The sequence below is a fragment of the Cynara cardunculus genome, assembly GCF_001531365.2.
Source record: "Cynara cardunculus var. scolymus isolate 2C chromosome LG 6, CcrdV1, whole genome shotgun sequence".
Taxonomy (NCBI): domain Eukaryota; kingdom Viridiplantae; phylum Streptophyta; class Magnoliopsida; order Asterales; family Asteraceae; genus Cynara; species Cynara cardunculus.
The window spans coordinates 15,478,029-15,505,068 of NC_037533.1; the positions used below are offsets into that span (position 1 = coordinate 15,478,029).

The 27,040-nt window shown below is 34.9% G+C and overlaps 3 protein-coding genes and 1 long non-coding RNA gene across 4 annotated transcripts; all 4 read left to right on the forward strand.

Annotated features, from left to right (window-relative positions):
* Positions 1-2,800: 2,800 nt before the first annotated feature.
* LOC112514185 (pentatricopeptide repeat-containing protein At4g22760) lies at positions 2,801-4,967 on the forward strand. The gene has a single exon (XM_025120514.1). It carries the CDS (start codon positions 2,944-2,946, stop codon positions 4,708-4,710), a length of 1,767 nt encoding a protein of 588 aa, XP_024976282.1. The 5' UTR covers positions 2,801-2,943; the 3' UTR covers positions 4,711-4,967.
* Positions 4,968-7,462: 2,495 nt separating this feature from the next.
* LOC112514526 (uncharacterized protein At5g01610-like) lies at positions 7,463-11,589 on the forward strand. The gene is made up of 3 exons (XM_025121046.1): positions 7,463-7,681; positions 10,481-10,535; positions 11,066-11,589. The coding sequence occupies exons 1-3, from the start codon at positions 7,580-7,582 to the stop codon at positions 11,443-11,445; spliced, it is 537 nt and encodes a 178-aa protein (XP_024976814.1). The 5' UTR covers positions 7,463-7,579; the 3' UTR covers positions 11,446-11,589.
* A 6,700-nt stretch (positions 11,590-18,289) lies between these two features.
* On the forward strand, positions 18,290-20,756 carry LOC112514400 (eukaryotic translation initiation factor 5A). Its single transcript, XM_025120850.1, has 5 exons — positions 18,290-18,513; positions 19,593-19,715; positions 19,790-19,846; positions 19,932-20,006; positions 20,359-20,756. Exons 1-5 carry the CDS (start codon positions 18,391-18,393, stop codon positions 20,458-20,460), a joined length of 480 nt encoding a protein of 159 aa, XP_024976618.1. The 5' UTR covers positions 18,290-18,390; the 3' UTR covers positions 20,461-20,756.
* Positions 20,757-23,448: 2,692 nt separating this feature from the next.
* On the forward strand, positions 23,449-24,671 carry LOC112514863. The gene is made up of 2 exons (XR_003069440.1): positions 23,449-23,505; positions 24,194-24,671. It is a non-coding gene; the product is annotated as an uncharacterized LOC112514863 (long non-coding RNA).
* Positions 24,672-27,040: the final 2,369 nt, after the last annotated feature.

Here is a 27,040-nt window from a genome sequence, read left to right on the forward strand (position 1 = left end):
AATTGGGTCACTCAAATACACTTTAAAAATGCGTTTTAATATAATTAAAATTACGTTTTCTTATAAAAATACATTATAAAATTATTTAAAAATACATTTATTTATAAAATTAATTGAATTTTCGGGCCGGGCCGGGCCGGTCCATAGTCGGTCCCATAACCGGTCCCGGTCCCGGTCCCACGAAACTACCAAAAATCTCAACCGGTCCCGGGCCGGTCCTTTGTCGGTCCCGGTCCCGGTCCTCCGGCGGTCCCAGGCCGGGCCGGGCCCATTTGGCCATCTCTAGTTCCTCCAGTGACTTAGTCCGTTTTAACGAAACCCTCACTCTCTTACATGACAATCGTTCTCCCCGTACCTATTTTTTGTCTAATAGAAGTGTATTTATATAATGCAGCAAAATGTAAATTGTAAATCGAAAATTAAATTGTTTTAAATTTATTTTTTGTCATTTTTTTTCCTTTGGAAATGGATGAATTGTAATATGAGATTTCCAAAGATTATAGATGATTTATAAATGTTTTCTAAAATTATCTATTGATGTTCGGTTCGATCCATTTAGCAACCAAAACAATCAATCGGAAAACTTTGTAGGACGAAGAGCATTAGTTTGAAACAAAGGTTGACGTCGGTGCGTCTAAGACCTGCATTCAACAAGTCAGTACTATCTACAAGGACGCTCACATCGACATCGTTATAAAAAATCAAAACTCAAACAAAAGGTTGGCTTAAAGAACAACAATGACGATGACAGATCAATATCAAGAGGCGGTGATGGTGATAGTATGTTGCAGCCTTGCAGGGGTGATTCAGATATAAAGAAGGTTAGATGATACTCTATGATTTTCAAATCTCAAACACACATTTGTACAAAACCGTCATGGCAACAACGATGAGGTTAGAGGTTCAAACCTCACCAAAGATGAAGAATGTATGTGAGTTTATTTGTTGCATTTGCCGTGTATAAATATTATAATATACTTAAAAAAAAACAACGATGAGGAAAATGGTCACTTCGTTGCCACCGGTTGTGCCATGGCTTCCTTCTCCACCTCTCGCCGCCAGTTATCTCTTCAAAAGCTTTGTTTGGCAGCAAGAATAGCACATCTCAAACACAGATTGTGTTCAAATACATCCCCATTTTCAGATCTTGAACACAGATCCAAAGAAGAAACTTGCATTAGAAACCTATATCTGTATGGGTTCATTTCTCGTTTTGAGAACTTAAATCTTTAAAGATTATCGTTACTTCTATTTGGTCTTAGTCACCTATTTTAAATATGATGTGAACTCCTAGTAGATGTTTACATGTTTCTTGTCATTATTAACATGTCATTAGGTAAACGAAACCCTTAAATATGCAAAAATTTTGCTCTAGACCCTTAAATATACAAAAAGTTTGCTCCAGACCCTAAAATGATATTTTTAAAAGTTGGTTCTTCAAAATAAAAATTAACTGAAAGTTGATTTAATTTTGATGTACTTTTTCCAAAAAAAAAATATAACTTCAAAGTAATAAAGAAATTAAAAAAAAGATAGCTATTTTTTTTATTAACCTGTATATCTAGGGATGGTGATTTGGCCCGATCCGGACAGGAATTCCCCGCTAAAACAGGTACCGGGGCCGGGGATCCCCGGTAGAGGCAAACCGGGTTGGGGCCGGGGCCGGGTATTGTATCCCCCGACCCGCCCCATACCCGGTAATATTGACTTAGGCTATTTTAATTTTCACATTTGGGCTTTGGCTATGGGGAGTGGGCTTTTGTTTCCTGGACTAAGATACAGACATACTCCATAGTCCATTCCATTCCAATATTCCATCCAGGTTTCAGCAATCCAGCCCATACTCCATACCCTCCAATCTCCATTGTCCATTCCAGGTACTTCCACAGTTCCACCGTTCGAGTTCCAGGCCTCCCTTCCCTTGACCGGTTGACCATCCAGGTACGCATACCCTCGTCGCCGACTCGCCGTGACTGTTGTTGCCGTCGACTAGCATCACATCCACACAAGACCCACAACAATAATTAATTATAGTCGTCTTCTTCATCGAGGAGTAATCGACAAAACCCTAGCCGTTTCTTCATCGAGTTGCAGCCACCGGTATTGGTAATCGAGGTCAGTCTTTTCTTTCTCGTCAAACAGTAACACACATTGTATATCTGTCTTAGCTACTTTCTGCATAACTTTATACTCTGTAACACCCCCTAAAGAGTAATGAATTTATACTCTGTATAGTTTTCTTCCCTAAATTGCTTTTTCTAAGTTCAAAATTGATGTGGGTTCTTTGAGTTATTCAATGCTATTAGATTAACTAAACCCATTATGAATTTATGATAGCATCTGTATCAATGTATAATTGACAGCATCTCTGCATTTGTATAACACTAGAAGATTGACTTTAAATAGTCAAACTTCATCACTTTATTAAAGGATATGGTGATTATAATTATAATTATTAAATAGCCAGGTTTTACAACTCACCTCATCACCTAACTATTTACCCATCCAACTCACATTGCCTTTTTGTAGCTCTAACTTTCCAACATTCTTTTCTGAAACGTCCTCAAGTTTTGGTAACAAAGGTGATGTATTACAAGACCGTAACATTTTAATTTGTCTATATCCAACCCGCTATGCAAATCGACTAATCCCAGGACGACCACTTGTTTTGCAGATAGCCTGAATTCACTGCATTTGAACCTCTATAATCACAAAGGGGTTTTTATTCCTCCTTATATTTGAACATGAGACCTCCTGGTACCTTTGACCTTTGATGCCAAACTCAAACCAATTAGAAACCAGATATTTTATGTTTAGTTCTAATGTGAAGTTCAATTTGATCACACCATTTCTTTAATTCTTCGTTTGATATCGTGGGTGTTGAGAGGATAAATTGGGATGGAACCCACAAATGGAGATAATTAAAGGAAATGGTAATGAAGGATGTTGGTTCCAAGAATAACCAGCTTGTTGAATCGGTGTCTGACGGCCAAACAATTGAAGCAACTTCATGGATTGATGCTTATCCATGGCGTTAATCATCTCGAAGGAATGGTAATTCGCCATCTTATAAACTCTCGATCTAATTACTCTCAAAGTATTGCTCATTATCTTCAGTTAATTCTTTGCAATTCAAAACAACCAGATGTGTTTTCAACAACATTGGCTATTCGGTATTTCTGCAATAATGGTGGGTTTCAAGAAGCCTTTAATCAGTATGTGCAGCTTCAAAAATCAGGATTCTTACCTTCCACATTTACTGTTGCATCTGCTTTGAAAGCATGTGGGAGGCTTGGTGATGAAAATGGTGGGATCATGGTTCATTGTCAAGTTCATAGTTATGGGTTTTGTGGGGATGTTTATGTGGAGACTGCTTTGGTTGGGTTCTATACGAAACTTGGTGATATGGAGACTGCAAAGAAGGTGTTCGATGAAATGTCTGAAAGAAATGTAGTGTCTTGGAACTCGATGATAGATGGGTATTTAAGGTCAGGGAAGTTATCAAAGGCGGAAGGGTTTTTTTCCGGCATGCCGGACAAGGATGTTGTCTCTTGGAATTCTATGGTTTCCGGGTATTCAAGAATCGGGGATATGGAGAATGCGTTACGTTTATTTCAAGAAATGCCGGAGAGAAATCCGACTTCATGGAACGCTATGATCAGTGGTTATGTGGAGTGTGGGAAGATAGATTCAGCGCGAAACTTTTACAATTCGATGCCCGAAAGAAACACGATTTCTTGTATCACGATGATTGGTGGGTACTCAAAGTGTGGAGATGTCGAATCTGCATGTGGATTATTTCGTGAGATGGGTAAGAAAGATCATTTGTTGTATAATGCTATGATCGCTTGTTATGGTAAAAATAGTCGACCGAAAGAAGCACTCCAACTGTTTGATGAAATGCTTCAACCAAACGTAAACATTCAACCCGATAAAATGACGTTAGCTACTGTCATATCCGCATGTTCCCAATTGGGAGACTTGGGTTTTGGCTCATGGATCGAGGACTCATACATGAAACAAACGGGAATTCCTATGGACGATCACTTACGTACCGCCTTAATCGACCTATATGCAAAATGTGGTTCCATTGATAAAGCTTTCAAGCTGTTTCATGAGTTGCACAAGAAAGACGTGGTCGCTTATACCGCCATGATTTTGGGTTGTGGCATCAACGGGAAGGAACAAATTGCCATCAAACTGTTTGATGAAATGCTTGAATCAAAAATCATCCCAAATTTAGTCACGTTTTCCGGGATTTTAACGGCATTAAGTCACGTTGGTATGGTGGAAGAAAGTTACCGTTGCTTCAACTCCATGAAAAGGTACGGACTCGTGGCCACACCCGACCATTATAGTCTCATGGTGGAAATTCTAGGCCGAGCAGGGCAGCTAGAGGAAGCACACGACTTGATAAAGAGCATGCCAATGGAACCACATGCTGGGGTTTGGGGTGCATTGCTTCTTGCGTGTAGTACGCATAATAATGTCGAGTTGGGGGAAATTGCCGCCAGACATTGCTTTCAATTGGAAGCCGATAGCATCGGCTATGGCTCGCTTCTTGCTAATATTTACGCAAGCGTTGGGCGGTGGGACGATGCTAAGAGGTTGAGAACGTGCGTACGTGAAAAGGGTTTGGTTAAGGTTCCCGGAAGCAGTTGGATGGATCATGTGCAAGAGTTTAAAAACCAAACCAAACGGATCCAATAAGTCCCAACTGAAAGAAGGGACTTGCAGGGATGAAGTGAACACAGATCTGACCTCAGTAGAATGGTTAAGGTTCCTGGAAGTAGTTGGATGGATCATGTGCAAGAGTAAAAACCAAACCAAACAGATCCAGTAAATCCCAACCGAAAAAAGACTGACAAATTGAAGCGTATACAGATCTATCTCAGTGGAAAATGGTTGTTTCTATGAAAACCCTCTTCTTTTGCAAAAGTGTTAGCAAACAGGAAGTAGAAATAAAGATATTGAACTTATATGAAGATACCAAAATGATATTTTCTTAATTATAACTTTCAAGAATGGAATGTTTGAGCATATATATTATTATTTTTAGTTAAATTTATTTAATTATTTTAAGAGAAAAGTCTAAAAAAAATCTAGACTTTAGTATTTGGAATGATTAAGTTTTTGGACACTTTTTTGGAACAAACAAGTCATTGGACGTTCCAAAACTTATTAAATAACTTATTGGATTTTCTAAAATATGTTAGATACATTCTTATAACCTACAAAACTGGTTAATGTGGTAAAAATAATGAAAAAAAAGTCTGATAAAAAAGCCAACGGACTTTATATTTTGAACTATCAAGTTCTTAAAAAAAATTGAACAAAAAAAAACACTTACATCTATAAAATGAAACAAATATACAAAAAAATACTTGCATTTTATAAAAAAATATTTATAATCTAAAAAAATATTAATAAACTTTATTTAATTAAAAATAAAATATATTTCGTATATAACTTTTCAAATTCAAAAAAGTATTAAAAAATTTTAAAATGGATTACTTATTAAATTTATTTTAATTAAAAATAAAATATATTACGTTGGTGATTTTTCAAATTAAAAAAAATAGAAAATAATTTGATTAAATTACTGATGTAAACAAAAAAAATTAACCAAATACATAATTAATTAAAATTCGTCACAATGTTTATTGGTATATATGTATGAATTACTTATATTTAATTGATGACTAACTTGATCACGGATATGTGCTCTAACACAGTAAATGTTAATAAGTGTAAAAGATCGTGCTTGAATCTTGTCGGTCGTATCATTTCACCGACGGATTACGGACGAATTTTAATTAATTGTGTATCTAGTTAAATTTTATCGTTAATCCGTCAGCAATTTAATCAAATTATTTTCTCTTCTTTTTAATTTGAAAAATCGTCAAGTAATATATTTTATTTTTAATTAAAATAAATTTCATCAATAATCTTTTTTTAAATGTAAGTACTTTTTTGGTATATTTGTTTTATCTTATATATGTAAGTATTTTTTTGTTAAAAAAATGTTTAGGGACTTATTCAAACTATGAAAGTCTATTGTTTTTTTCAGACTCTTTTCATTATTTTATCACATTAATCAGTTGTATAGGTTATAAGAATATATCTAACAGGTTTTAAAAAGTTCTGTGAGTTATTTAACGTGTTTTAAAATGTCTAAAAACTAAATCATTTCAAACATTAAAGTTCTTGGTTTTTTTTACACTTTTTCCTTTTTAATAAATACCGTTATAATTTAATTTTGAAAAATGTAGACTCCATTTTATTATTTGTTGTATTGTATATTGTTTGACAATGTAATATTATAAAAACAAATACCATATTTAATAAAAATGTGGTATTTTTAATGTCGATTACAAATTTTAAGATGTTTTTATCCTATAAAAATTAATTTTTAAATAAAAAATGATACAAATGTAGTGTCCCAATATACAGATGTATTTTTCTTGGTTTAACCAGAAATAAAATTTTAGCCTTCTAAAAGAATGTACTTGTTGTGTTATAAAAAACCAAACAATTTCTTTTATTTTCATTTATATTGATTACTGGTTAATGTCTCTTATCAAACACCCCTGACCGGCTGACCGGCACGATCGATCAATTTCCCTTTATTTTGTGGTATAAATTACATGTAATCGTGTTAATGGTTTGGTGACCTCACAAAATGGGTGAAGGGTCAATTTTGTTGGTAGGATGTAACTTGAAGGGGCTGCAACCTTGGTGTTCAGTTTTATGGGTTTATTTTTCATTTTATTCCAACTAATATTAGTAATTGATTGAAACATTAACCGGTTATCATGTTAATGTGATGAATGATGAGATGAAATTGGATTGAATAGCAAATAATACTGAGTTGGATACCACATCAGCCTGGTATCCGGTTAATGTTTTAACCGGTTACCTGGGTACTTCAATGTTTAAAATTTTACATCTTATGTACAAAAATGAAAGTTTTAAAAGTACATTAACCAAAATATGAATCAAGTTAAAGTTCGTTACTTTTAATGCAATTTGTTATGTAATTGATTTCAAAGTATTTAAGAACACCCCTCAAATTTTTTTTTTTTTTTTTGTAATAATCCAGTGAACGGGTACACAATAATCTCTACGTTTTCAAGAGTAGATTACAAGTCTTTCTGTTTTCGTCATAGCTTTTAGAATGGAAATTGGAACCCAAAAAAATAAAAAATGATTTGTCATTTTATAAAGTCAAGGGACCAAAAGTGATATAAATCAAAAGCTTATGGAGCATTATGAAAAGTTAGCCTGGAAAGTGGAGTGAGAGGGAAGCCGAGGCGGTGATTCCTTTTAGCAGAGCACTTATTACTAAATCCAGGGACGTCTTGCTCTAACAACTTGTAAACTATGCAATGTATGTTGTACATATTTGAAAAAATAGTTTTAGCTTTGCTAGCCTAATGTAGTGATAAGTTCTGGAAATGGAAGAATTCAGCGGCGAGGAGAGTGGATTTCGAGTGAGAGAGGTTTCTCTCTCTACTTTTTCTCTTCACAGATTTGAGTGTTGTTCGTTATCCGATTGAGGAGATAGAGTGAAAGAAGAATGGAGAAAGCATTGATTAAAGTTGGGAGCATCAAGGCTGGTAGCTTTTGGGTTTCGAAGAAGGCTAAAGAAGAGATCTCCAACATTTCTCAAGATCTTTCGGTATGTATTCAGTAATTATTGGTTGATTGAAGTTGTTTGGTAGCTTGATTTTGATCTGGGATTGAGTAGAAACTTGAATGAAATTGATTAACTGGTTCCAATTTTTATATGGGATTTGTTTGATATGTGGATTGTGAATGTAGGATCTAATTTGTTCTTATCTGATTTGATTGTGTGTTCATGTTTCTTCTCTGCTTTTAGGGGTAAAATGTCGAGCTCAATTCGATCTCACCATTTCGTTAATTCTTTTATTAATTTTGTGGATGTTTAGAGGATAAATGGGGATGGAATCCAAAAAAGGAAACGGGAAATATGAATTGGGTGATAATTGAGTTGATCTTGATCTTGATCTGGGTATGAGCAAGTGGGTGAAATTGATCATTTGAATTGGTTTTCTGTGGGTTTGTTAATTGTTGGTTCTATTGAATTTCAATAATGTAAGATCTGAATAGTTCCTCACTCATAGATAAAAAATCTTAATAAATGCGACGAGTACTTCAACCATAAATATTTTGAAAATCGAACAGATATATGCATATATATATGCATTGATACATATACATTCTATATGTTCTATATATGCAAACATATACATTCTATATGTTCTATATATGCAAACATATACATTCTATATGTTCTATATATGCAAGTATATATGCATTCATATAGTATATATGTGTCAAGACTTGGGATCACGTGAAACCGGCCTGTTTTCGTCACTTGAAACTTCATAGCAAAACGTTGTGAAGGTAACCTTCAAAGTGTTTTTGTTGTGAAGGTTCGGTTTCTTTTTACCTTCACAGTGTTTTGCTATGAAGTTTCAAGCGTAAAAAAGTGGTCTCAAGGGTCTCACGAAAACATGTTAGTCTCATGTGAACCCAACCCTATGCGTCAATGCATATATGGTTTTCACAATTCTCAAAATATTTATGGTTCTCATTTGAACCTTACCCTGTTATAGTATCATTGGTCACTCGTGATCTTTTCTCTCTATGCTATTTGTTTGCAAAAGTGTGTTCGATGTCAAAATTAAACATACGAGGGTGGTTTGTCATTTTTAACATGTGCAGCCTAAGCTTACATTTGTTTATTTGTCATTTCATAGAGAAAATTTGATCCAAATGTAGGGGTCAAAACTCAAGTTCAATTTGTTTTATATGGAGATGAAACCCAATATTTTAGCTTATAGATGCCATAGAAATTGGGAAATCATTGCAATTACTTGATTAAAGTTGTTTGTACATTTGAGGGTTTGTAGAAACTCTAGTGGAATTGATTTTATTTCAATTGAGATTCTGGGGTTTGCATTGTTTTTTTTTTTATTAACCTGGATATCCAACCCGCTATGCGAGCCGACTAATCCCAGGGCGACCATCTGCTTTGCAAATAGCCCGAAGTCACCGCATTTGAACCTCCGTGGCCACAAGATGATTTTTATTCCTCCTTGGATTTGAACCTGGGACCTCCTGGTACTTTTGACCTTTGGAGCCAAGCTCAAACCAATCAGACACCACCCTTGTGGTTAAGGGATTTTCATTGTTTTTATTGAGAGCATATGTTCTCGACTCTTCTCTAACTATATGTGTCAAAAATCGGGCTCGTGTCATTTTCACTACCTTTTTCATCTTCCGGTTTTGTTTCGTGGACAATGCGAGGTTAAGTGGAGAACCGAAAATTGGAAATAAGGAATAAAGGAAATGGGGAGATGATAGGTGTTGGTTGATTGATGTTGTATGCTATCTTGATTATGAGTTGAGTTCAAGTAGAAGATTTAATGGGTGTTTAGATGTTTGTTTATAAATTAATTGTTTACAACTTCAAGAATTAGAATTGAAATTGGATAATTAAGTTATGGATGATAAGAGCATCTCCGGTGGGAGGTTCTTGTAAGCAAAAAGTGTGCCGACTCATAAGAACTATCATCGAAGAGGGTTCTTATAAGTCACCCACATCCTTGGAGTTCTTGTACGAGAACCTTGGTCCTTACCTTGAATTTTGTGTGAAATGACATAATATCAGGTTTTTATATATTTTTTGATTTCTATATCCATATTATTGATGTTGAAATAATACATGGGACCCACAAAAGAAGGTTCTTATTTAGCCACTCCCGTTGTAGTCTCTTATGCCGGTTCATAAATTGCTTGAGTTGGCAACGATGTGACAAAAGGCACAAAAAAGATGTTTTTAGAGCATCTTCAACGGATTCTCTAAAAATGGATATTTCAGGCAAAAGATTTCTCCAGAACGGAGAAAGCATGAGAGAGAGAGTGAAATTTGGAGGTCTTCCAAAAAATGATGTCATAAATTTCCAAATAAAGAATCTATTGGAGTTGAGTTAAATTTTTTTTTTTTGTGGAGATTTTGAGTTTATGGAGAGTCTGTTGGAGATGCTTATATAAGGGGTTGTTTGTTTACCTTTTAATAGTTCCATTAGGAGGCAACTCTAAATCATTAAGAGGCGAATCTTGTTTAGGAAAAAAAGTCTGTCTCTTAATGGTTCTAAAACTCTTTGATTGATTTTGTATCCTGGGCCTCCCTTAACCATTCAGCGCCCTAATTTTGTTGTAAACAATTACCAAATAATTATATTTCATTTTGCACTATATCATAAGAGTCTCTTAATCATTCAGACCACTTAATTATTCTGCACCAAATCATTCAACAATTGCGAAGAGTCACTCCATTGGAGATACTCTAATTATGTAACATTATATTTACCTTCAATAATCAACAATACATTTTGGATTGTTAGTATTTGTTTTGGAGTCTTAAAATGGTTTTGTTTCATGTTTGCAGACGTTCTCAAACACGGTGGAAAAGAAGGCGAAATGGGTATTCGACAAGTTAAAAGGTACGGGATTACACTTATAATTTGTGCACATATAAATAAGAGGGTAGACGCCACCCTATGAGGCGCCCCCATCGTACCGGTTCCACGGTCATCATAGGTGAGGTAAATCAGCACATGCATCCCGTTCGCAAATGGGTGGTGCCCAGACTCTAACCCGGGACCTCACTTGTATGGATTACATCCACACTTCTACTGCTGGACAGATCAGCACGGACTTGCGTACATAAATAAGCTTGGTTAGACTGGTAGTCTAAAGTAAGCATTTCAACAAGGTAAAAAATAAAGGTCAATTGGCAAATAAAGTTCGGGCCTTGGGACTCCTCGTAGGTCGAGTTTCTCGGTGAGGATTTTCGTGGGACCACATGAGATTAGTCGAGGTGTGTGCAAGATGGCTCGGACATCTACAGTTATCAAAAAAACGTCTTGCTTCTAACATTTACGAGTAGCAGAAGGCAGAAATTCATGAAGCTTCAACTTCTATCGTGATTCTTGACGAGAGGTTGTATATTAATTGCTATTTCTTTTTGCAGGCAAACCGTTGAAACCATTGCCGGATTTTCTTAGAGAATACAACCTTCCTCCCGGTTTATTCCCACAAAACGTATTGTGCTACGAGTTTGATGAGTCGAAACTAAAGCTCGTGGTCCACTTACCCACTCCTTGTGAGGTATGCTTCAAGGACCAATCTGTCATACGGTATGCGACTCGAGTCAAAGCATTGGTGTCACGGGGAAAGCTGACGGTGATCGATGGAATGAAGACGAAGGTGTTGGTTTGGGTGAAAGTCACGAGCGTGGTCGTGGAGAATTACAGGTCCGATAAAGTATGGTTCACAGCCGGTGTGAAGAAATCACGGCCTCGAGACGCATACGAGACGCCTCGTGATGCCATTCGTGTTGACGAGTTTTGAAAATCGCAACATTTCAGATATATTTTTGTTTTCTTGTGATTTTGCATTTGTGATGTTAATATTTGAAGTTAATGATCATGACCTTATTCATGTTATGTTTTCTATACACATTTCTAAGTAAGGAATTCTAATTTAATTCCATCCAATGTCTGAAAAAGACAATTATGTCCTTATGCTTACTCTCATCTATTCCATCCCATCACAATGATCGTCATCATCACCACTACCACAATCGTTGTTGCCAACATGGTCGCCACCTCTGTCGATCACCATTTTTACCATCCTCGTCTCTGCCACCATTACCACCACCACTATCGTCTCCACTGATATTGCCACCGCCATCACCAATTAATATTATTATTAATTTTTTCAATTATATAGTATTATATTATATTTAATATAACTAGTATGAGAACCACGCGTTACGCGGTAGTATGAGTACTTTGATTAATGATCTGAAGATTGTTTATATAAATATATATTAGTTGTTAATAAAATTATCAACAAATAGTATTCAAATAATTCGAAAAAGTTAAATAAAATACAATTAGTGAAATTGTAACACACACACACATATATATATATATATATATATATACTCTCTCTCAATATATATATATATTGAGAGAGAGAGAGATTTTACTTTTATATAAATATGAAGATATAATAATATAATATAATTAATTTTATACTATAATTTCTACCATTTGGTTTCTTTGGTTTCCGACCATGGTTATAGATTTCAAAGAGGATCATCAAAAGAAAGACAACCCTATGAGGCAAACCCCATTATTTGACACAAAGGCATCCAATCCACCTTTCTTATATACTTTATCTTATTCAAATCTTTCAACTCTTCACYAATGTGGGATATTTCAAAATCAACCACAATTTACCAACACCTCAATACTTAATCCTCATGATGCCACCTCAATACTCTTGGTTCTTCCTTTGATATATATATATATATAGAGAGAGAGAGAGAGAGAGAGAGAGAAAGAGAGAGATTCCTTTAATATATATATATATATATATATAAAGATATAATAATATAATATAATTAATTTTGCACTATAATTTCTGTCATTTGGTTTGTTTGGTTTCCAACCATGGTTATAGATTTCAAAGAGGGTCATCAAAAGAAAGACAACCCTATGAGGCAAACCCTTTGGTTTCTTTGGTTTCCAACCATGGTTATAGATTTCAAAGAGGGTCATCAAAAGAAAGACAACCCTATGAGGCAAACCCTATTATTTGATACAAAGGCATCAAATCCATCTTTCTTATACACTTCATCTTATTCAAATCTTTSAACTCTTCACCAATGTGGGATATCTCAAAATCAACCACAATTCACCAACACCTTAATACTTAATCCTCATGATGTCATCTCAATACTCTTGGTTCTTCCTTTAATATATATATATATATATATATATATATATATAGATTAATTTGTTAATTTAAATAAATCAAATCATAAAATAATATCTTATTTTATTTATTTTGATATCATTTTATATATATATATATATATATAATATAATTTGTATATAGGTGGAAGTTAAAACGAGAACACCTCCATTTTACGAGAATGCGAGAACACTCTTAGGCCTTATCACATGTGATAATACGCGTGAGAGAACCTTGTGATGTGCGGACGATGTGTTCTACGACTTAGTCTGTGCCAAAGATTGTCTGCGTCTATGATTCAGCATCACATGTGATGGTTTTGATGGATTATAGTATCATATCAACAACACCCTTATCACATGTAATAATACATGTGAGGGGCTTAGCGGTGTAAGAGCGACTTGGTTTCGAAAATCGTCCACGTCCCTGATTTATTATCGTATGTGTATTATATATATATATGTTTGTGTGTATAAAAATATTGTTTTTATACTAGTCAAAAGACTAAAATGACCATTTATTTAACGGAGTTAAACGAAGACATTAGTCAGAGAAATCTTGATCAAAACAAATTCAATACCACAAAGACCAAATCCAAATTATACATATTATAGGTACCGTAGTAAAAAATATCAAAATACAGGGACTAAATCTATAATTCACTTTTTCTTTAAATTAGTTGTAAAACTAATATAACATGTACTTTGATAAGTTATAATTTTATCTAAATCAAAAGCAAAAAGCGATTTAAATGATATCAAATAAAATAAATATTAACCATAAAGACTATGATTTCAATAAAATTGTTATATAGGGTTTTTTTTTGTAAATTTGAAGTCGTTTATTTTTCTTTTATGTTTTCCAAAATAATCAAGAAAAAAAAATGGATTCAAACTTGTGACCTATAAATACAAAATTAACTGATCCTGAACAATCTAGCTGATGACGAATTTTGCTATAGACCGAAAGAGTAAAAGAAGGTATTGTATCATATTTAAGGAATTGAGACAGTTTTCAGATGTTGACGTTGATTTTACCTAAAAACCTGTCACTCATAAATTCCTATCAGAACGGGTGAGTTGCAACATTTGACAAGGGTTGTCATTTGTAGCCACCATTGCATTAAATGTAATTATCCAACTTCAACGTGCGTTTTCATCTAATTGTTGATCAGTGCATGTTTGTACTCTTCATTTCAGCTGTTTGATATTGGTGTAGACGTTTGTTAACACAACATCGTAAAAGAAGTATAGTATTAATAAATTATAAACTAGTATTTTTGAACTTGCTTAGTTGACATGTTGAGCATGTTCCTGTACCAAGACAATAGTTTGTAGAGTTGGTGAGCCAAACTTGTTGGTTAAATTTGCAATAAAAAATTGGCTCACCGAAAATAATGTTTGTCAAACTATTTTTGACTTTATCTCGTACTGGTCTTCAATCGGCTAGACGACAATCCAATCCGCTTTGGTAACTATCTTGGCTTCACTTTAATCGGTATTCGATTTTGTTGAATGCATTGTGCATTTGGACCAATACATATAATAAGTCTTTTACAATCAAAATCTCATTCTATTTTTCTCTGCGAACTATAAACTATTTCAGATTTCAGCAAGATTATAAAATATTTGGATCCTAAATAAATTTTAGGATAGGACCTCGATTTGGATTTGGTTAGAATTCATAAAACAAGACACATTTGAACTCATAAATTCAGTGTTCTATTTTCAGATTCTTTTTGTCTTGTTATATTTGTTCTTTCTGTTTTTCATTTCTTTTTATGGGTTTTTCCTTTTCTTTTCTCTTTTTCGGTTCTCTTTTCTTTTTCTATTCTTTTCGGGTTACATAATTTGAAAGAACAAGTCGATAGTGTAAAGATATAAACATTGAAAATGTAAACTTGTAAGACTCGTATTTTATGGGCATACCTTTAAGATTGATGTATTGAAATAAGCCTTTGGAGATCATATTTGAGTGAAATGCATTGGGTCATAAGTGCTTATGATATGGGCGAGTTCAAGTAGAGAAAAATGGCACCGGGAAAGCAACAAAAATCTGGCTACTTATCCCGCTACTAGGTTGTGGGAAAAGTTGCACAACTCTTTGTTTCAACAATACAGATTTTTGGATGTGGGCAGTTTACCACGCAACTACGATCGTAGGAAAGGTCGTGGGAATGTCTAGATTGGATTTTAAACCTCATTTTTGAGCTGGGGTTTGTCCACTTTTCACCCACTCCAATCTTCTCTCATACCGGGACGATTTTTGGGATCTTTGGCCTCATATCTGGAAACATCTTGGTGTGGATTCGCCCCAAGGAGTTCAAGATTTGGTGTTTGGAAGCTTGTATTTAAGGAGTTGGAAAGATTTCATGGAAGGGTTTGGTTGGAAGATCTCAGTACCTTGATGTGGTAATCTTGAACATCTATTGGAGATTCATTTCTAGGCTTGAGGAGTTCTGTGGTGGGGTTTTGCTCGTGGATCTCATATCATCACCCAATGGAAGCTAAAGATCGTGTTTAGTAATCTAACCTAATAACGTGAGTTCAAGTTGCTTTGTGAAAACTATGTACATGTCAAAATGCGCATTTTAAAGTGTTAACATGTTTTACATGATATTTTTAATATGTGTGGATTATTTGGTGTGTTTTTAATATTTTGTATATTTGATTTTATAAATCTAGCAAGATACCCGTATTTGGAGTTTTTAGACTCTTTGGTAAATAAATCTTGAGAGCGTGATATTTTGATGATTTATTTCATAAATGGGGATTTTGATGTTTTAACTCGGATGTGTCTTGGGGGACACTTATCCAGTTTATTTGTTCTATGTCGATCATTTGGAGTTATATGCAGTTGTGCCGTAGTTATTTGATATATTACATATTTTGGCTGCATTAGTCATTTAATTAGCGCCGTGTAAATTTAGACTGTAATGTAATTGATCCATAGGCAAATGAGTCAGTTGATGGTTTGGAATTGGACTATTGTCCCTATATTCTTTCTAGAAAGTATAGATGCAATAGTTAACTCAAACTACAAACTGTTAGTGGTTGAACTTGATAATTTTATGATCGGTCGCAGAGGACTTGAGATATAGACCATGGTGGTTGGACTCGACGACTCTGCAACTCGTTAGTAGCTAGGTAATCGGCAGAGGACTCAAACTACAGACTGTAGATGGTCGAACTTGATGATCATATGATCCCTAGTTGAGGCTCATTCACATTGATTGTGGCTTACTTTTGTGATCGCCACATCCGATAGATACAAGTTTCCCCCGTCATCGAATGGTGTTATTTTCGGATATAGTATTATCCTCGTTTTCTGCATTGTTTTGAATACAGAGTGTTTTCTATTTATATATGATTTTGGGTATTGAACCTTATTCTCCTTTTGGGCATTTTGGAATAACATAGTTTTTATCCATGTTTTAAATAATTGGACATTAAACCTCATTTACGTTTTTTTTTGAGTAAGTGTTAGGTTTTGATTTCATACTAAATAGGTATTTTGATTTAGAGTTTTCATCACGAAAACAGTGAAATTCTGTAAAGTAGTCACTTTTACGATAATTGCATTTCAGTTGAGAAATTATGTTCTAAATATGCAGTCTTTCAGTTGTACTGTTCTATAATTATGATGAAAACTACATGAACTCACTAGGCATTAAGCCTAACCTTTTTATTTGTTGTTATATGCATCAGGTCTTCATTGGGGTTTGGTACTAGTTGACACAATGATGATTTGAGTGCTAATGAGAGACATGAGAAGTATCTAGCTATTCGGTGACGTCTTCTGCGTTTGAAGGTAACAACTGTATTTGGGGTAATTCAATTATTTTCCTAATCCTTGTAGATATCACACAGAGTGATACATCAAACCATTCGTAATGTTCTCTAAGTCGGATCATTCTGGTACGATCCTCAAGTGTAAAAGGAACACAACCAAATGATGTCACATTGTCTTGGAATAACATGCAGATCATGGAAAACTATAAGTTGATCTTAAAGTGAGGTTGTTCTAGTGATGTAATGAAATAATGAACAAGATTTTTTGCCATTTCTTCTTGGAGTTTGGAACTCTTTACAAGAATTCTGTCGGATAAGGTGTGAGCAATTTAAAGATCACTAAGTTGTCTCTCTAACTCTTGAAGGTGTTGATCAATGGAATTCAGAGGGATAAACGATGAAGTATGTGGGAGAATATGAGCATGCAAAGGTAACGGAGTAGGTTGAGCATCCCACCTGAGATTGTTGGAGGTGAAAATAGGAGTCACTTCGATCAAGTAAATTGATATCAGAGGCGCTTGAAAGGATGTTTTTAATCCAGAGGACGTCGGAGGAGTCTAAAGCACCACTAATTGCATTTAAAAATGAAATAACTGTCTATGGGGCTAAAATCGTTTCTACAACCATATCCTTTTGAGAGGATATTGAGGAGTGGTTAATGGTTCGAATGCCATGGGTCCTGAATGGCCAAATTCAATAGCGTCGGTTGTTGAGAATTGTTGGCTAGAGAGTTGCTTGGATGGATGATAACTTTGATAAATCTTCTCGTTCGGTTCTGTATGAAAGCTACCGATGGTTCTATTGGTATCATAGTCTCATAAACAAAGACTCCAACATCCGAAGTGTGGGCATGAGGAGACACTTCCTGGACCTGAGAATCGTATTCAGAAGTGTCGGACCTTGTCCTAGACTTCGTTGTTGGTCTTGTAGAAATTGAAGAGAGAGACCTTCCTGAAATGTTTTTTCAACCAAAATTCAATTTTGTCTTGAAGAAAGAGTTCAGTTCCTTTTTTAGTTGATACATCACTCCAAGAAAAGATCTTGAAAGTAAATAAAGAAATCATACCTGGTAAGATCGAATGATTCAACGACTATCACTTCGATAATATGTACCATTTAAAACATATAAAAAGAAGGAATAAAAACCAAAAGGGTAGCGTCTGATTGGTTTAAGCTTGGACTCTAAAGGTCAAAAGTGACCGGAGGTCCCAGATTCAAATCTGATGAGGAATAAAAAATCCTCTTGTAGTCATGGAGGTCCAAATGCGATGACTCTAGACTACCAGTAAAAAAGGTGGTCGTTCTAAGATTAGTCGACTTGTATGACGGGTTGAATATCTAGGTTAATAGAAAAAAGCGAACAAATAAGATCACGAGGGTATAATATATTAGAAAAGAGAAAAAGGAATGAGATTCTAAAATTGAGAGGTGAAAGTTGAAAAGATGATGACCACTTTGAACACACATGGGTCGGGTCGTATCGGTTCGGGTCAGGTTTTTATGAGCGATGATTCACACGTGGCCGATTCACTTAACTCGGCGTTCTAAAAACGCTAACATATATCTCAAAAAAACAAACCGACGGCTGAACCGGGCCTCGTCCCCACCCCTAAACCCTTACTATATATAAACTCACACCCTCCATTCCATCTCGCTCCGCCTCTCCCTGCCTTCCCTCCCCCAATTCGCATCACTTCGATTCGATCTCTTTATCCACTCAAATCAATCCGTCTGAAAAACTATGTCGGACGAAGAGCATCAGTTTGAATCAAAGGCCGACGCCGGTGCTTCCAAGACCTACCCTCAGCAAGCTGGCACTATCCGTAAGGGAGGTCACATCGTCATCAAAAACCGTGCTTGCAAGGTTTGCTTTACTCCTCGTCTCTCTAACTTCCGATTTCTTTTGTTTTCTGGTATCCTGTAGTTGGATCTTCTTTTGTCTATGTTAAATCTGTATTGGTGGTGTGAGTTGATTTGGTTTTGACTTCGGGTGTTAGGGTTTCGATTTTTGTTGTTTTGAATTATTTTTATCTCCAGAAATTTGGGTGTAGACTTACAGTTGATTTTCTTAGGTTTCAAGAGACATGCCGGTCGGATTTCTGACCTAGATTTATTATATTGAATTTGTATCTTTCGCTAGGGTTTGGGACCAAATATTAGGATTTAGAAGATGGAGCTGACTTGAGCTGTAGTATTTACTCTTTCAGATGCAAGCATAGACTGCTTGTACGGTTGTACCTACAACCACATCATGAGATTTGGGAATCGATTTTGAAACCCTAATTGCAAAACTTTTGTAATTTCTAGGCTTATATGTAAGAGCTCTGGGTTAAGAGTAGATGGTTAAAGTCTACAAAAGCTTTGGTGATTATGAATTGTGATAAATAGGGAACTAAGATTCAAGTCTTTGAACTTTGAGCAACACTTGGTTCTCTTTGAATGAATGAGCTTTCAGAATACTATCACCAGAGCAATAGGTCCTTATACTTTTATATCAGTTCACAAATACTGCAATTGCAAATTGATGTGTAGGAGTGAATAGGTAGATTGAATATCGTGATTGACTGCGAGTTGAATAAGTTATGACCCTGTTAGACTAATTTGTAACACCCCCATGGTTTTTGCAAGAATTGACATTATAGCTAGCTCTTTATTGCTTCTAACCAACTTAAATGTTTTGGGTGAAATTCAAATCTACATGTCATAGCTTTATATTTATGTTATGGTGTACCAGATCTTCACATTGTTCATGTATAAAAAGTAGAATTTGTGTTGGTGTGTTTGGTATTGTCTGCAATAATTGGTCACGATTGGTAATTGCTGTTACTGTATACTTAATTTGGTCTTTAATAGATGGACTTTATTTGCAATAGATAAAGGTGTTGAGAATCTTGTTTTATGATGTTAAATGCATTGTATTGACTTATTGTGGATATATAACAGGTTGTGGAAGTTTCTACCTCCAAGACTGGCAAGCATGGTCACGCAAAGTGTCACTTTGTGGCGATCGACATCTTCAATGGGAAAAAGCTTGAAGATATTGTTCCCTCGTCCCATAACTGTGATGTAAGCAATTCATGGCTCATTTTTCTTTTGTTGATTCCATCTATTATTAACATTGTTATACATCTGTTTTGCAGGTCCCTCATGTGAATCGTACTGACTACCAGCTAATTGATATTTCTGAGGATGGATTTGTACGGTTTATTCCTTCTATTCAGTCGTTATAAATAATCTTATTTATGCATTAAATTTGAGCTTGATTAGAAATAAAATTCTCAGGTGAGTTTGCTGACTGAAAATGGCAACACTAAGGATGACCTGAAGCTCCCAACTGATGACGCTCTCCTGACACAGGTACATTGTTGCTTCATTTTATGGGGCATAATATGAACAAGGAGTTGGTTTCTGGTAATAATAGTAATCACTGTGAGAGGGTAAGAAGGGATCTCCACCCCTATCAATCCCAATTAAAGATCAATCGAAAATGCTTTGCTAAGCTAATTCATGGGTTATTTTGGGATCCAGGGTCCACATCGCTTCTTACACTTCTCACTTTGACTCTTATTATCACACGATCCTTTGTCCATGAACAAGTGTGTTATTATTTATGATGTTTCGTTGATTTTGATATGAAGACAAGATACTTATGAAGAAAACCCGTCTTTTTATCTTGAGTTTCTGATTTATACAATGGTGGTGGTTGTAGATTAAGGATGGATTTGCAGAGGGAAAGGACCTGGTTGTGAGTGTGATGTCTGCAATGGGAGAGGAGCAGATCTGCGCTCTCAAGGACATTGGTCCCAAATAGGGGTATGGAGAAAAACGAAGCAACAGAAATGTGTTTTTCTGTTGTAATACTACTACTATGACTAGTAATCAATCTGGGAACTCTATCTTGTTCGATTATTATTCTTCTTTTATCTTGTTTGAACCGACGAACATAAAGTATTTTCTCAATGTATGTTGAATTTGTTTTTATCGGGACGGTGTGGTGCTGTACTTTGGTTCAGGACTCTTACCAGATGATGTTATGTGTGATGGATTGTATCCTTGGTATTTAAGGTATTGAAATACAAACGCTATTCTATGCTTGCTTGCAGGTGATTTTAGTGTCATCAAATAGTTGATGTAATTTTGATTTACTTGAGATATGTGTGGAGAGCACAATCACAAATGTTACCCTGCCCCCTTGCAGTGTTGTAGAGGCAGTGCCTTTAGCAGGGTTCTAAGGGGCAAAAACCCTTGGTTTTTTGGTCTTCGGTTGATGTGGACTGATTTCATTAGGATAGAAACACACTTAAAATTACTGATTTTCTAGATCATAGTAATCAGAGATCTGAATGATGGAAATAGAGATGCATTTATTCTGTGCTTGCAGTCATTGAGATATGTCGGTGGTCCTCAGTTCCACCTTTAGATGTGTAGTTTATAGATTGTTGGCAAAAATGATTTTCTTTTAATGTTAAATTTTAATTGATAAGAGTATGACAACAATCGAGTTTATGGGAGTGCTTGGTACCTAGAAAATGTTTAGCACGACTTTTATATGAAATAAAGTAGCACAGGTATGTTCCTATTCCGGAGCAAAATCGAACTCTCAAATATTAAGTATGCTTTTTTTTTTTCTTTATGTTTTAGGGTAGATTGTATGAAAAAAAATAACGTATTTTAACTTGATATCTATTTTAAGTAACGTGTTTTCAAAACTTTTATTTTGATATCTAAGATGTAAAGTTGTAAATATTTAAACTACTCGGGTAACCAATGAGGATGTGACGAGTGATGTGGTTTCAATTTCGTAGTATTTCCTATTCAACCTAATTTTATTTCATCACTCGTCACATCAGTATGATATCCGGTTAATATTTCAACTGGTTCTCCAGAGTATTTAAATGTTTAAAACTTTACGTCTTAGGTATTAAGATGAAAGTTTTGAAGTATGTTATACAAAATAGAAATCAAATTAAAGTACGCTACTTTTTCATGCAATTTATTTATTGGATTTTTTGAATCTTAGAGGGCATTTGTTTTTTTAAGAGTTGCTGAAGTCTGAAGTTTGATTTCACTTCTGATTTTTAAGAGGTGGTGCTGAAGTCTGAAATCTGAATCAGTTAGTCTGTTTGTTTTTACGTCTGAAATCTGAAATCTGATTAGTCAGACTGTTTGTTTTTACGTTTGAAGTTTGAAATCTGAATAAATAAAACTGATTGTTTTTGCAAACTGACAAACGTCTGAAATATGGAATTTGAATCAATTCATTTCAATTAAATTCAACTGAAATATCCAATCATTTAAACTATTTGTAAACTACCATCTAATTTTAACGCATACAAAAATTCAACTGAAATACATCAATTGATTCAACAGACAATATTAAACACGACAAAGTCTCATAACAGCTAGAATCAATATTCATTTTACATTAATTGTGTCACAATTTCTTCTCTTAAACTAGCCATATACGTTTGGTCAACGACACTCCCATGCGATTGAACATCTTCAGCCTCATCCTCACCATCATCCCCTTGCTCGTCGGTTTGATCATACTCAGAAAATAACTCATCACAAGTAGAACATAAACAAGTAGAAACATCCCGTAAATAATAAACCTGTTAAAAGCATAAATAAAATTATAAGTAGAAACTTGTTTATAGGTTAGCTTCACATGGTACTCATCCTCAAGCTTTGATGCCAACTTTACCCAAGTTTCTTTTCAAAGACTACCCCCATTTCGACCCACTTTATTGACCTTTTTTTATACAAGTCTCTAAAAAGCATTTGATAATTTCATTTGTCCACCTTACTCGTGCATTTTCGTCCATCACTAATTAGCATACAAGTAATTGCAAATAAAAAGTGCACATTCTCAAAAAGAGTTTAATGGGAATTCTCATAAGCAAATTATGTATTTATGGACAAGATAATGAAATTATGCAAATAGATAAAGTGATCATTGAACTTATAAATACCTACTATTGATGCCTCCAAATCAAATTACAAACATTATTTTACCGTATTAACTAATTGTATAAGTCATAAGAATGTATCTAACATATTTTAGAATGCTTAAAGAGTTATTTAACATGTTTTAAAATATCCAATGACTTATTTGTTCCAAAAAATTATCTAAAAACTTAATCATGCCAAACACTAAAATACATTGGGTTTTTTTAGATTTTTCTCTAACATAAAAAACAAATCTTAGTTTTTCATATTTTAGAAAACCCGTTCCTAGTTTCATAAAAAACAAGTCCTCAGTGGTGGGTGCTCATGGGTTTGGTTGATCGGGTTGAAGACATTTGAACAACCCAACCCGTACGGGTTGGTCGGATTGATACTTTGATACATTAAAATATTCTTTTAACTTTGAATATGTTAGTTCTCTACTCATAATTTCTTTTTCATCATCAACCATTTGATACAATTTATCCATATTTCTTACGTATATCACATTCAGTTAATTTTCTCAAATTACATATATATGTTCATAGTTATTGAACATATATACGAATGAGTTATATAAAGATATGAATAGATTAAAAATATGTGTATATGAAAAACATACATGATAATATAATTGTCTAATATGTATTTTAATAGAAATTTAACAATCATATTAAATCCAAGAATTAAAAGGATATCGGGTTGGGTTGAGGTCAAATAATAGTAAACCCACTGTCAATCCAATACTTGCGGTTTGACAATTTTACAACTCAATCGGCTGCTTCACGGATTGGGTTATTTCGTATTGGATCGGGTTGATCGGGTTTTTGAGCACGACTCTCAATCTTGAGAAAGCTATTTATCATCACCGGAGAATTGATCCGGAGTTGGAGCATCATCGCCTTCGCAGGTTAACAATTCCTATCTTGTTATCTTTTGTCGAAACTTGATGAAACATCTATGGATGTATGAAATTAGGCATTTCATGTGCGCATTTGGAAACTGTACAAACACTATTTGCCTCTTAATCTTCGTTCTCCTTTTGCTGCTTACAGATCCTGTATCTGAATGATAACTATTCGTTGCATTTGGTATTTCTCTTGTTGAATTAAATTTTCGAAGATCTTCCCAGATTCCTCAGCTGTTACGAACTGTAGCTATATCTCGTATAACGGAATCTAGGTTAGCGAACCTGTTCAGAACAACATGAGGATGTAATTTTTATTCATCAGGAGCTATAAAGTAAGCAATTGCAGATTTATTCAAACTTTATTGAGCTTGATTATACATCTATGATCTAAGGATAGAAACTTTGAGAATGTAGTGGAGTTGAAGATCATACAAAAATTTCAAATTGTTAGTTTCTTCTCTGTTTTTAATTGATAATGTAACTCACAACTCATATCTTAGGCTGCATAGTGTTGGAAGCAGTACTGGTGTGGAAGAATGAATGAATGGTGTGCTGTTAAATTATTGTTGTTATGTGATTTTGATTTTTACTTGATTGTTACTAATATGCTGCTAAAAACTTTATGTGATTTTATCAATATGCTGTTAAATTTTTGCTGTTATGTGATAATCTTTGTTGTTACTGTCAGGTAGGTTTGTGACTAATTTTGGAGGAGAAAGGAGTGAAGGGGATATCGAAGGTCCAGGGTGTGTGGAAAGGAAGTAGAAGATGAAGCAACTCAACAAGAACAATCTCGAATGCATAGTGAAACCGTGACACGATTGCATGCGTGCCTTGATCAGCAATTGTATACCAATTTCGTGACATGATTGTGTACTAATTTGTGCAATGATTTGAACATGAGCGATCTCAAGTGCAACTTGAACTGGAATCTCAAGTGGGACCGTGGTGGAATATAATCCCAAAAAAGAGAAGGTCAAGTGAAAGGCTAACTTTGAACAAATTACGGAAGAACACTGTTGAGAAGGACAGGGAAGGTAGTAGTGAGAAACTAGTTCAACTCGATCAAATATCAAGGTAATTAAACGAATGTGATTTTGAAAAGATATTGCACTTGTTTACTATTGACATTACAAACTATGCTATGAAATTCACTGATAAAATGATGATCTTCTGTAAACTCATTTAATCCATTAGATTGTAAGTTATATAAACATGCTTGAAAGTACAATGTTTTAATAAGAAATGAGAATATTCTAACATTGAAATTGAAAAGAAAAAACCTGTTAACTTGTGTCATGTTCATCAAAGTTCAAATCAATAGGTTAGAGCATCTCCGGTGGACTCCCTGTTTCCATACTTTAACTAATATAGGAAGTCAAAATCATAAAGAGCTCAACAAGTCCCTAAACAATTAAGAATATATCATGATATCATTTAGAACCTTCTACAAATACAAGACGAACGTTAAATATAGAACACGAACCATGATGGTCTGGTAACATCATGTCAGCCTTGTCTTGTCCTGATCGTCCGCAGAAGTACATTCACGATACATGTACTAACCATATCACAACCATTCGGCCCAAGGCCTGACACCAGTAGTCAAGCCTGATCTTTTGTACATCTTTAATCGAAGGACTAGAATGTTAACGTTGATAGTTGAGAGCTCATATTGTAGATTATCCGATAAATCAATGACCATTTTTGTAAATTATTCCCAATCTAGTCACCATCGTTGTGACCTGGCAAAGCTTATCATCAGTAACACTTGTCAACACACTCTTAACAAAATGGCAAGATGCTCTTGTTTCTATCTTACATGAAAACAACCAAATTGATAGAAGTATTTTGTAGTGTATGTACTTAAACAACTTCCGTGTAGAACTCTCAGTTGTTCTTGATAAGAACTATATTACATTGAACTGAATTCATAGCACTTAAGAAAATCAAAAGTCCGCCATGGAACAAGAAGCTGGACCAGGAAGAGTCATAGTAGCAATGAAAGGACACCCTGGTACAGGAAAAACGACACTCTCCCGTTTCATAGCTGCATCATTAAGATGTCCACTCCTCGATAAGGACGACGTGCGTGACTCCACTTTTGCAGTAGAAGCAAAACTGGAGTCGCAAGATGCTACTAAACTCCTTAACGACCTCTCATATGAAGCACTGTGGCGGATGGTGAAGACTCAGTTGAGTGTTGGGCTGAGTGTGGTGATCGACTCGCCTCTTTCGCAAAAGGCGCATTTGGATCGGTTGGTTGAGTTAGCAGGTTCTTTCGATGGTTATGAGGTTGTTGTGGTCGAGTGTAAGCCTAAAGACGAGGCTGAGTGGCGTCGGAGGCTTGAGAAAAGAGGGGAAGATGGTTGTTGTGGGAGTTGGCATAAGCCATCGACATGGCTGGATATGGAGAAGCTGTTGGAGGGTTACAAGGGGTGCACTGATTATGATGTGGGCAAGGTGCCGAAGCTGGTTCTGGACACTACTGCAACGAGTGGTAAAGTTGCGGAGCTTAATGAGTCAGTCATGGAGTTTCTTCGTACTTGTACTCATTTACATCTTGTTTCAAATTAAGCATCTTAGCCACACAGATATGTAACTTTTGACCAAATAAATGCCACTTTTTTTACTATGAAAATTTACCTCTTAATAGTTCTATTAAGAGGTAACTTCAGAATTTAAGAAGTGAATCTTGTTTGGCCAAAAAAAAATCTGCCTCTTAATGGTTCTAAAACCCTTTGAATGATTTTGTATCATGGATGTGCTTTAACCATTAAGAGCCCTAATTTCATTGTATACAATTACCAAACAATTATATTTCATTTTGCACTATATCATGAGAGTCTCTTAATCATTCTGACCACTTAATCATTTTGCACCAAACCATTCAACAATTGCCAAACAACACCTAAAAACACAATATTAAGTAACATGATTTCTTGAGTTAAATGATAATTTTCTTCATTCAAATTGACCTCCTAACTATTTCTCTTCCTGATTGACCCAAATGTTACTACATCCGCAATTCTCAGGCGACAATAGCTAAAAGACAAAAAAATTGTCAAATTCAACCAGTTTATCGTCGCAGTTGCGGACCTGACCATCACAATTACATATCTGGCCGTCACAATTGTATATTTGTGTTGAATTTTTGGTCTTTAGCTAGGTCCGCAATGATATTGCGAAAGTAGTGACATTAGAGAGATAAATAATTAGGAGCCCAATTTGAATGAATGATGACTATTTGAGCTTGAGATCTCGAAAAAAAAGGTTTTGATAAAAAGACTCATAGACCATTTACTAGATTTAAGTAATTATTGATAGTAAAAACAAAATAGGTTAGAAATTGATATAAAAAGACCAGAGGCTATGGAACTTTGTCAAAAAGTTTCAAATAACCGAGCCAGAAAAAACAGATGAAATGACTCAACTCGAAATCAATGTCATTTACGTAAACTTCGGCCAAGAACAACTTTAAACATCTAAATTAATGTGGATTTTATAGATATATAATTATTTACAAATCCAATAA